The sequence below is a fragment of the Oncorhynchus mykiss genome, chromosome 26 (assembly GCF_057628025.1).
Source record: "Oncorhynchus mykiss isolate SJ-2025 chromosome 26, ASM5762802v1, whole genome shotgun sequence".
NCBI lineage: Eukaryota > Metazoa > Chordata > Actinopteri > Salmoniformes > Salmonidae > Oncorhynchus > Oncorhynchus mykiss.
The window spans coordinates 27,069,040-27,080,993 of NC_143047.1; the positions used below are offsets into that span (position 1 = coordinate 27,069,040).

General features: G+C 43.7%; 1 protein-coding gene across 2 annotated transcripts in view; it reads left to right on the top strand.

Annotated features, from left to right (window-relative positions):
• Positions 1-11,954, top strand: part of LOC110506735 (ubiquitin carboxyl-terminal hydrolase CYLD) — a 31,767-nt gene that overhangs the window by 17,915 nt on the left and 1,898 nt on the right. The window contains exons 7-18 of one of the 2 annotated variants that reach the window (XM_021586568.3): positions 2,299-2,400; positions 3,201-3,317; positions 4,681-5,090; positions 5,356-5,521; positions 5,685-5,826; positions 6,042-6,164; positions 6,333-6,424; positions 6,523-6,589; positions 6,757-6,889; positions 10,416-10,524; positions 10,683-10,801; positions 11,535-11,751. In XM_021586568.3, the coding sequence (XP_021442243.2) occupies positions 2,299-2,400; positions 3,201-3,317; positions 4,681-5,090; positions 5,356-5,521; positions 5,685-5,826; positions 6,042-6,164; positions 6,333-6,424; positions 6,523-6,589; positions 6,757-6,889; positions 10,416-10,524; positions 10,683-10,801; positions 11,535-11,751 (1,797 nt within the window). The remainder of the gene's footprint in view (positions 1-2,298; positions 2,401-3,200; positions 3,318-4,680; positions 5,091-5,355; positions 5,522-5,684; positions 5,827-6,041; positions 6,165-6,332; positions 6,425-6,522; positions 6,590-6,756; positions 6,890-10,415; positions 10,525-10,682; positions 10,802-11,534; positions 11,752-11,954) is intronic. The other variant, XM_021586569.3, reaches the window with a different exon arrangement.

The window sequence follows — 11,954 nt, forward strand, 5'->3', positions numbered from 1 at the left end:
GCATGACAATGATCCCAAACACACCGCCCGGGCTGACGAAGGAGTGGCTTCGTAAGAAGCATTTCAAGGTCCTGGAGTGGCCTAGCCAGTCTCCAGATCTCAACCCCATAGAGAATCTTTGGAGGGAGTTGAAAGTCCGTGTTGCCCAGCAACAGCCCCAAAATATCACTGCTCTAGAGATCTGCATGGAGGAATGGGCCAAAATACCAGCAACAGTGTGTGAAAACCTTGTGAAGACTTACAGAAAACGTTTGACCTCTGTCATTGCCAACAAAGGGTATATAACAAAGTATTGAGAAACTTTTGTTATTGACCAAATAGTTATTTTCCACCATAATTTGCAAATAAATTCATTAAAAGTCCTACAATGTGATTATCAGAATTTTTTTTCTAATTTTGTCTGTCATAGTTGAAGTGTACCTATGATGAAAATTACAGGCCTCTCATCTTTTTAAGTGAGAGAACTTGCACAATTGGTGGCTGACTAAATACTTATTTTGCCCCACTGTGTATGTGTGTATATATATATATATATATATATATATATATATGAAAAAAAAAAAAAATTGATCCCCTGCTGATTTTGTACGTTTGCCCACTGACAAAGATATGCTCAATCTATAATTTTAATGGTAGGTTTATTTGAATAGTGAGAGACAGAATAGCAACAAAAACATCTAGAAAAACGCATGTCAAAAATGTTATAAATTGATTTGCATTTTAATGAGGGAAATAAGTATTTTACCCCTCTGCAAAACATGACTTAGTACTTGGTGGCACAACCCTTGTTGGCAATCAGAGGTCAGACGTTTCTTGTAGTTGGCCACCAGGTTTGCACATATCTCAGGAGGGATTTTGTCCCACTCCTCTTTGCAGATCTTCTCTAAATCATTAATGTTTCGAGGCTGATGTTTGGCAACTCGAACCTTCAGCTCCCTCCACAGATTTCCTATGGGATTAAGGTCTGGAGACTGGCTAGGCCACTCCAGGACCTTAATGTGCTTCTTCTTGAGCCACTCCTTTGTTGCCTTGGCCGTGTGTTTTGGGTCATTGTCATGCTGGAATACCCATCCACGACCCATTTTCAATGCCCTGGCTGAGGGAAGGAGGTTCTCGAGGTTCTCACCCAAGATTTGACGGTACATGGCCCCGTCCATCGTCCCTTTGATGCGGAGAAGTTGTCCTGTCCCCTTAGCAGAAAAACACCCCCAAAGCATAATGTTTCCACCTCCATATTTGACGGTGGGGACAGTGTTCTTGGGGTCATAGGCAGCATTCCTCCTCCTCCAAACGCGAGTTGAGTTGATGCCAAAGAGCTTCATTTTGGTCTCATCTGACTACAACACTTTCGCCCAGTTGTCCTCTGAATCATTCAGTTGTTCATTGGCAAACTTCATACGGGCATGTGCTTTCTTGAGCAGGGGGACCTTGCAGGCGCTGCAGGATTTCAGTCCTTCACGGCGTAGTGTTACTAATTGTTTTCTAGGTGACTATGATCCCAGCTGCATTGAGATCATTGACAAGATCCTCCCGTGTAGTTCTGGGCTGATTCCTCATGATCATTGCAACTCCACGAGGTGAGACCTTGCATGGAGCCCCAGGCCGAGGGAGATTGACAGTTCTTTTGTGTTTCTTCCATTTGCGAATAATCGCACCAACTGTTGTCACCTTCTCACCAAGCTGCTTGGCGATGGTCTTGTAGCCCATTCCAGCCTTGTGTCGGTCTTCAATCTTGTCCCTGACATCCTTGGAGAGCTATTTGGTCTTGGCCATAGTGGAGAGTTTGAAATCTGATTGATTCATTGCTTCTGTGGACAGGTGTCTTTTATACAGGTAACAAATTGAGATTATGAGCAATCCCTTTTAAGAGTGTGCTCCTAATCTCAGCTCGTTACCTGTATAAAAGACACCTGGGAGCCAGAAATCTTTCTGATTGAGAGGGGGTCAAATACTTATTTCCCTCATTAAAATGCAAATCAATTTATAACATATTTCATGTTTTTTTCTGGATTTTCGTTTGTTGTTATAGACTGATAATTTCTTTGTCAGTGGGCAAACGTACAAAATCAGCAGGGGATCAAATACTTTTTTCCCCTCACTGTGTCTGTATATATAGTTATTTATTTATTTATTTATTTATTTATATATTTATATATATATATATATATATATATATCATCTCTCTCTGCCAGTACCTGCAACAAGACACACGGCTGTGCACTGTAGGGTTTTCGCACGGGGGGATGGGTATATCAGTGTTGTTCCACACTGTTGTTATACTGAACTGTTTGTTTGCAGAGTACTCCATGCAGGACCAGAGGTTGCAGAAGCACAGTTTTACCCCCAGAGGCAGCAGCAGTGACAAGTCATCCTCTGGCCAAAGCAAACCAAAGAGCAAAGGTACTGCTGCTGGCTTCAAGTGCATGTACTAGCTAACACTTTAACATGGTGTTAGTGTGCTGATGTGATATTGGTTGAGGTTTCTGTCATTGGAATGTTGTGAGGGAAATCATATCTGGAATGTTGAGGGAAATCATATCTGGAATGTTGTGAGGGAAATCATATCTGGAATGTTGTGAGGGAAATCATATCTGGAATGTTGTGAGTGAAATCATATCTGGAATGTTGTGAGGGAAATCATATCTGGAATGTTGTGAGGGAAATCATATCTGGAATGTTGTGAGGGAAATCATATCTGGAATGTTGTGAGGGAAATCATATCTGGAATGTTGTGAGGGAAATCATATCTGGAATGGTGAGGGAAATCATATCAATCAGACATGATGACTCAATTTTGGAAAATTGAAGTTTTGCCATATTCCATTTGCGTGAATGGTCCATTTGGATTCCAGAGCTGATGTGAATGGTGTGGAGTGGTGAGAGTTACTGAACCATCGTTCCTTGCATGGCTACTGACCTGCTCAGTGTGCTGACGATCTGCCTCCCGTTCCCCCTCTCTATCCCTTTCTCTCTCCTTCCTCTCCCCACCTATCCTGCTGTCATTAAAGAATGCCTCATAATAATGGCTGCATTGGAGCAAATGGAATGGAATGGTATGAAAAACATGGTTTTCTTGGGTTTGATACCATTCCATTTACTCCATTCCAGCTGTTATTATGAGCCGTTCTCCCCCCAGCAGCCTCCACTGCAGCAAACACATACCTGCTTTCTGTTTCTCTGTTGACTTGTGTTATCTCCAGGCTTAGGTCTTCAGTGTGGGAGTAGAAGCAAGTCAGAGTTGTATTATACTTTAAATGGCAGCTCTGTTGACCACCCAGTCCAGGCCAAATCCAAAAGCACATGGTACATTGATGAAGGTAAAGCCCCAGCAAGATACAGTAGTGAGACTCCCATCTGTCTTGATAGCAGATACTGTTAATGCATGGTTGTTCTACAGTATTCATTTACCAATCAGTGAACAAATAAAGAATGCGTTTGATCTTTAACTTGATTAAAAAAGCTTGCTATCAAGACTAGGGCTGATACCAGTATCTAGATATTTTTTCCATGGCAAAAATAAAAACCGGTGGCAGATCAAACTCTTTTGGTCCTTTTTAAAATACCTGCTGTATGTAAAATAGTGTGTTCTATAGCTTGGAAAATAAATACATGTGACTGGATGACAACATAATGAGTATTGTTTTTCTAAAGAAGTTAAATCTGCTTTGTGTTTTGTTTCCTTGCCACGAGTATCGTGATACTGGTATTGTCCCGGCCCTGATCAACACCCTTCACTGATAGTCCTCTATCTACTCATTCCCATTAACTGTGCGGTCCAACTGCATGGTGTAATTGTTGTGGCATGGTCTTTATCAAATCATAAAAAGGCTTTTAATAATGTCTTGCATTTTTTTCTCCCTCAGAATAATTTAAATTAGGTAAAGTACTGTACTTTATTCTTGATAGTTTCCTGTAAGCCTTCAGTACTTGGTTTAAGTGAGGTCATGTGGATATGTTTCATTGGCGATAGTGTGGGGTAGTTTAGGTAGGTAGTTTACATGGGGTCAAAGATCATGTTCCTTACAGCATGGTGGTGATGAATGGATAATTACACAAGTGAAACCAAGGGATTGAAAATGATTGAGTCATGTAAAGCCTGTGTGTAAAGTTATGGAGCTATCAGTGGACTCTAGGGTGAGGAAGACCCAGTGGAGATGACAGTCACAGCTGTTCTGTTTCATCACCTCTGTTTTGTTTTTCATCACTGCCTTCTTACCCATATGTTCAGGTCCATCATATTCATATTTGATGGTGTATTGTATTTTCCATTGGTGACGTGATGATCTTATGACTCACCCATCTCTTCTGGATTATTATGTGGCTGTCTCCATGTGGGGGCATTTAGATTTTCTCAACACACTCTCACAGTGACACAAATATTAACGTGTTTCAACTCCCATGGGAGGTAAATAAAGTCCTTGTCACACAAGGTACATTTTGTGGTTGTGTTTACAGTGAATGTAAAAATGTGTATCCACTTTATAATGAAAGTGTTTATAAGCCAACGTTACATTTGGTTTGCTAATGCTGATATGAAGCTGTGACCCCACCTGCACACTCCCTATTCACAACGTTGGCTAAAAAGTCTAATAAATATCTGATGAGTCCACAATGCTAGATGCTCTCTGTCAGTGTAATGTCTGCTGCAGTGAAAATTGATTATGTTGTTTTCCTCTGCAGTCGGGGAGGACCCTGCCAAGTCCCTCACAGACACGCCCCCTGACTTCAATGAAGCCACACCTCCTACCAGGGCCCCGCCCTCTGCTTCCTTGTCCAATGACAACAAGTTCCATTCCCTGCCCTTCAGCCTGAGCCGTAAGACGGGGCCCAATGGCAGCATGAGCCATGGACCCCTCTCCCTCTCCGTGCAGTCAGTGATGGGAGAGCAGATGCAGATGCCAGAGCCCCCGTCCCCTACCCCTCCCTCTCCGCAGCCCCCCTCACCTCCCAGCTCTCGCGGGGGTGGGGGTGTGCCTGGTCTGGAGGTGGGGTCCCTGGTGGAGGTGAAGGAGAACCCGCCCCTGTGTGGGGTCATCCGCTGGGTGGGGCTGCCCCCGGGACTACCAGAGCCACTGGCTGGCCTGGAGCTGGTGAGAGATCATTACACTGACTGGAAGGATTGTCACTTTGTCGCCTCTGAGACCTGGCTGTTTTGTCTTATGTTTTTCCCAATAACATTGTCACAACAAGTGAACTAAGAATTTAAGGAAAACTTCAGAGAAACCAACATTTGGTAAATTGAATGGTAGAATCATCCAAATCCAGTATCATTACTAGCTATATGTTTGGTGTAATAGCATACAGGTAACTGCACTCATAACATCATGATGGCCTTGTCTGGTTCTGCTCTCACAGGAGGAAGAGTGTGTTGGCTGTACAGACGGCACCTTTCAAGGTACCCGCTACTTCAGCTGCGCGCCCAAGAAGGCCCTGTTTGTGAAGCTGAAATGCTGCCGGCCCGACTCCCGTTTCCCCTCCCTACACCACTCCTCCAACCCCATAGAGAGATGCAACTCTATCGGTGAGTCACTGGTGTCACCTGTCAGTCCTGCGCTGAATTACAAATGGACCCCTAGGTACTCCCTAGGATTGGACGGGTAAAGGCTATACAGGGACATTTCCACCCAGCTAAGCAGTCCTGCCCAGGATTGTCAACTTAAACTTCACTGTTTGTGTCTGTCCAGCTTTCGGGGGTTATCTGAGTGAGGTGGTGCATGAGAACACTCCTCCACGCACTGAGAATGACGGTCTAGACATCATGGTGGGCAAGAAGAAAGGTATCCAGGGACACTACAACTCCTGCTACCTGGACTCCACACTCTTCTGGTGAGAACATAGAAGAGAGAGATCTGAGTTTTCACTTCTTCCTTGCGTGTATTATTATAGTTCTTAACCTCCTCTTTCCTATGTCACTGTAGTTAAAGGCCCAGTGTAGGCAAAAATGTGAAACATGAGAGCTTTTTAGTCTCTCAACAGGGAAAATAAATGTATATTTTTGGCATCATGTTCTTTTTCCTCATTCCCTGCTTTCCCCTCTTTAGCCTGTTTTCCTTTAGCTCAGTCCTGGACACAGTTCTGCTGAGGCCGAGGTCCAAGACTGACGTAGAGTATTACCGAGAGACACAGGAGCTGCTACGCACAGAGATAGTCAACCCCCTGCGCATGTAAGTAGGAAACTGCTCTTTGTGTTTTGTTCAGACACATTCATTCAGTGTAATGTCATGTGGCAAACCAATGCTTAACATGTCATTTATAAGCACTTCAATTTGTTTTCTAGACCCAGCCAATTATCATAACTGAGATTTGTCTTGTCTATTTGATTTGTCTTGTAGACATGGCTATGTGTGTGCCACTAAAGTGATGAAGCTCAGAAGGATACTGGAGAAGGTAGAAGCTGCCTCAGGGTTCACGTCTGAAGAAAAAGGTGTCTAATGCCTTTATCAAAATATTAAAGTGTTGGGGTTTTGTTATACATATCATGAACTTGTTCGAAGTGTTATAAACGCAATGTTCACCTCACAGATCCTGAGGAGTTCCTCAATATTCTGTTCCATCACATATTGAGGGTGGACCCCTTACTCAAGCTGAGGTCAGTCTACATTAAACATACTCCTCAACATATCCTCTTGATATTGCTTTTCTAAACTCTTTCTGCTAATAGTATATACATTTGAGAATATTTAGACATACATCTAATCTGAGCTCAAATGAGTATGATTTCTAATGTATTACACATGATATCCTGTTTGTATCTAGGTCGGCAGGTCAGAAGGTTCAGGACTGCTACTTCTACCAGATCTTCATGGATAAGAAGGACAAAGTGGGCGTGCCAACCAGCCAGCAGCTCATAGAGTGGTCCTTCATCAACAGTGACCTCAAGTTTGCTGAGGTGACCTGTCTGTATGTCTTTCTGGCCGGCTGACTGTCTGTCAGTGGTTGTGTTGCTCAGGGGTGAATCATTTGCTGATTGCAATCAAGAAGCAATTCACTCTAGGAGCATGAAGGGAGAGTCAACTTGACTATCAATTCTAATGATTAGCTGAGTTAATCAATGAAAGGCTGAGCTACTATGGGAAATTGGCAGGATTAGTAGCTTGTAGAAAACACACAGTTCTCTTTTGTGGAATTTAAGTTGGATGTTGTTTGCTCTGCTGTCACCAGTCAAGTGCTTTATATTCAGGATTTGTTTGTTATGTAACGGCTGTTCCTCAGTAAGGTAAGATGGTGCTGACAGATATGGCAGCTCTGCTCCTAGCTCCAAAGCACCTTTGCAGTATTTTGTTTTTTTTTGTCTGTTATTTATTATGTTATTAGCCCAGAATTTTGGGGGGGTGTTTTTACATACAGCCATAATAACTTTTGGATATCGGAACGGTGGTAACTCGCCAGCATTATGGCCAGGAATAGGACTTTCCCGAATTGGATCTTTTGTTCAAATCAAATCAAATTTTATTTGTCACATACACATGGTTAGCAGATGTTAATGCGAGTGTAGCGAAATGCTTGTGCTTCTAGTTCCGACAATGCAGTAATAACAAGTAATCTAACTAACAATTCCAAAACTACTGTCTTGTACACAGTGTAAGGGGATAAAGAATATGAACATAAGGATATATGAATGAGTGATGGTACAGAGCAGCATAGGCAAGATACAGTAGATGGTATCGAGTACAGTATGTACAAATGAGATGAGTATGTAAACAAAGTGGCATAGTTTAAAGTGGCTAGTGATACATGTATTACATAAGGATACAGTCGATGATATAGAGTACAGTATATACGTATGCATATGAGATGAATAATGTAGAGTAAGTAACATTATATAAGGTAGCATTGTTTAAAGTGGCTAGTGATATATTTACATCATTTCCCATCAATTCCCATTATTAAAGTGGCTGGAGTTGAGTCAGTGTCAGTGTGTTGGCAGCAGCCACTCAGTGTTAGTGGTGGCTGTTTGACAGTCTGATGGCCTTGAGATAGAAACTGTTTTTCAGTCTCTCGGTCCCAGCTTTGATGCACCTGTACTGACCTCGCCTTCTGGATGATAGCGGGGTGAACAGGCAGTGGCTCGGGTGGTTGATGTCCTTGATGATCTTTATGGCCTTCCTGTGACATCGGGTTCGTACCCCCCAGGGCAATTTAACTGATTCCAGAGCCTGTTCCAAATCACCGCCGGCGGAGAAGAGGACTTCTAGTCCGACTCAGGAGGCGTGCACACCATCCACCGCTTATATTACTCGCTAATGTTCAGTCTCTGGATAATAAAGTAGATGAGCTCAGGGCAAAAATGAAAGCGCGAACCACCGCATTTAACCAGGGTAAAGTGACTTGGAATATGGCCGAATACAAACAGTGTAGTTATTCCCTCCATAAGGCAATCAAACAGGCAAAATGTCAGTACAGAGACAGTGGAGTCGCAATTCAACGGCTCAGACACAAGATGTGTGTTGCAGGGTCTACAGACAATAACAGACTACACTGTCTTGCTTCCGGACAAGCTAAACACCTTCTTCGCCTGCTTTGAGGATAACACAGTGCCACCGATGTGGCCCGCTACCAAGGACTGTGGGCTCTTGTTCTTTGTGGCCGACATGAATAAGACATTTAAGGGTGTTAACCCTCGCAAGGCTGCCCAGACGGCATCCCAAGCCGCGTCCTCAGAGCATGCGCAGACCAGTTTGCTGGAGTGTTTACGGACATTCAATCTCTACCTATCCCAGTCTGCTGTCCCCACATGCTTGAAGATGTCCACCATTGTTCCTGTACCCAAGAAAGCAAAGGTAACTGAACTAAATGCCTGTCATCATGAAGTGCTTCGAGAGGCTAGTTAAGGATCATATCACCTCTACCCTACCTGTCACCCTGGACCCACTTCAATTTGCTTACCGCTCCAATAGATCCACAGAAAATGCAATCGCCATCACACTGCACACTGCCCTATCCCATCGAGACAAGCGGAATACCTACGTTAGAATGCTGTTCATTGACTATAGCTCAGCATTCAAAACCATAGTACCATCCAAGCTCATCATCTCGCTCGGGGCCCTGGGTCTGAACCCCACCCTGTGCAAATGGGTCCTGGACTTCCTGACGCACTGCCCCAGGTGGTGAAGGTAGGAAACAACACCTTCACTTCGCTGATCCTCAACACAGAGGCCCCAAAGGGTGCATGCTAAGCCCCTTCCTTTACTCCCTGTTCACCCACTCTTCCAACTCAATCATCAAGTTTTCAGACGACACAACAGTAGGCCTGATTACCAACAATGACGAGACGGCTTACAGGGAGGAGGTGAGGGCCCTGAGAGAGTGGTGCCAGGAAAATAGCCTCACCTCAAAAAAAAAGAGCTGATCGTGGACTTCAGGAAACAGCAGAGGGCGCACGCTCCTATCCACATCGTCGGGACCGCAGTGGAGAAGGTGGAAAGCTTCAAGTTCCTCGGCGTACACATCACCGACGATCTGAAATGGTCCTCCCACAGACAGTGTTAAGAAGGCACAATAGCTCCTCTTCAACCTCAGGAGGCTGAAGAAATTTGGCTTGGCCCCTAAAACCCTCACAAAATCATTGCCTGGTACTGCAACTGCACCGCCCTCAACCGCAAGGCTCTCCAAAGGGTGGTGCGGTCTGCCCAACTCCTCACCGGGGGCAAACTACCTGCCCTCCAAGACACCTACAGCACCCGATATCACAGGAAGACCAAAAATATCATCAAGGACATCAACCACCTGTTCACACGGCTATCATCCGGAAGGTGAGGTCAGTACAGGTGCATCAATGCTGGGACCGAGAGACTGAAAAACAACTTCTATCTCAAGGCCATCAGTCTTACACCTGGTTACTCAACCCTGCACCTTAGAGGCTCCTAAGAGGCACAGTGGTCTAAGGCATCTCAGTGCTAGAAGTTTCCCTTTGATCCTGGTTTGATTCCAGGCTGTATCACAACCGGCCGTGATTCGGAGTCCCATAGGGCGGCGCACAATTGGCCCAGTGCCGTTAGGGTTTGACCGGGGTAGGCCGTCGTTGTAAATAAGAATTTCTTCTTAACTGACTTGCCTAGTTAAATAAATACAAATGAAAGAGGCTGCTGCCCTATATACTGTACATAGACTTGGAATCACTGGCCACTTCAATAATGGAACACTAGTCAATTTAATAATGTTTACATACTGCTTTACTCATCTCATATGTAAATACTGTATTCTATTCTACTGTATTTTAGTCAATGCCAATCCGACATTGCTCAATCTGATATTTCTTAATTCCATTCTTTTACTTTTAGATTGTTGTGAATTGTTAGATACTACCGCACTGTTGGAGCGCACAAGCATTTTGAGACACCCGCAATAATATCTGCTAAATATATGTGACCAATAAAATTTGATTTGGTGACTTCATGCGTCTTATCTCTGTTCAGGCTCCTTCCTGCCTTATCATCCAGATGCCTCGCTTTGGGAAGGACTTCAAGATGTTCAACAAGATCTTCCCCTCACTGGAGTTAGACATCACAGACTTACTTGAAGACAGTGCGTAAAACATTATTTTATTTGAATATGGTTGTAGTTGGATTATCATTATTGAATGTGATAACTGTTTTCCATATCTGAAATCTACTGTTCTCCATCGACATATGGTTGTGTGTGGGTGTGTATAGTCAACCCTCAACCCTGTGCTTCTCTCTCAGCTCCCAGGGAGTGTCGAATCTGCGGGGGTCTGGCTCTGTATGAATGCAGGGAGTGCTACGAGGACGGTGACATCACTGCCGGGAAGATAAAACAGTTCTGTGAAAAGTGCAATACACAGGTAACAGACAGAGGGTGCCATTTCACCAACATAGAAACTAAGGGGATCTCATCAGGGACTTGCAGTAGTTGTAAAGCAGTGTAGTTCCAGTACAATCCACTTGGGGGAGACAAGTCCTAAGGAATGACTGAGTTTCATGTAAGGAATGACTGAGTTAATAAGTTGTATTATATACTGGGTGGTTTGAGCCCTGATTGGCTGACAGCCGTGGTATATCAGACCGTATACCACGAGTATGACAAAACATTTATTTTTGATGCTCTAATTACCTTGGTAATCAGATTATAATAGCAATAAGGCACCTCGTGGTTTGTGATATATGACCAAAATACCATGGGCTGTATCTAGCCACTCCGTGTTGCGTCGTGCATAAGAACAGCCATTAGCCGTGGTATATAGGCCATATACAACACCCTCTCGTGCCTTATTGCTTAAATAACTTATAGATGAAGACAAAATATTTACCTTGAACTTTGAGGCACATTTTGTGAATATTTTTGCCAAACTCTCAGTGAATATATGTGTAATAGATTTTTTTTTAAACGAATGAATTGTGAAACTTGTCATTCTCCAGTTTATTCTTTACTCTGTAGTTGCCATCGATCTGTGAGAACTATTATTAGACCGATTTTATAACTAGTGCTTAGAAATACTGACAAAATCCCCAAGAAATAGGTAAATACTTATTTCCAACCATTATGTGTATGTGTCATACGTGTATGTGTTCCCTCAGGTTCACCTCCACCCGAGGAGGAAGGCCCATCGCCACGGCAAGTTGTCCGTCCCCAAGGAACTGCAGGAGGCTGTGTGGCGGCAGGGTAGCTACCCTCGCCAGCGGATGGAGCTGTTCGCCGTGCTCTGCATAGAGACCAGTCACTACGTGGCGTTCGTCAAGTACGGCCACCAAGACTCTGCATGGCTCTTCTTCGACAGTATGGCCGACCGCGACGGTATGGAGAGAGAAAGTTATTGGATAGTTTGTTGTTGTTGTGGGGGAAGCAATATTTTGAATCATTTACAAAGTTATTATGAACTGTCAAAGCAACTCTTATTCTGAAATTGGCCGTTTGTCTCACTGTTCATAATTATGAATAGATATTCAGCTCCATAGTAAATATTTTGGATTAATTCACACACAGAAATTATATTACAT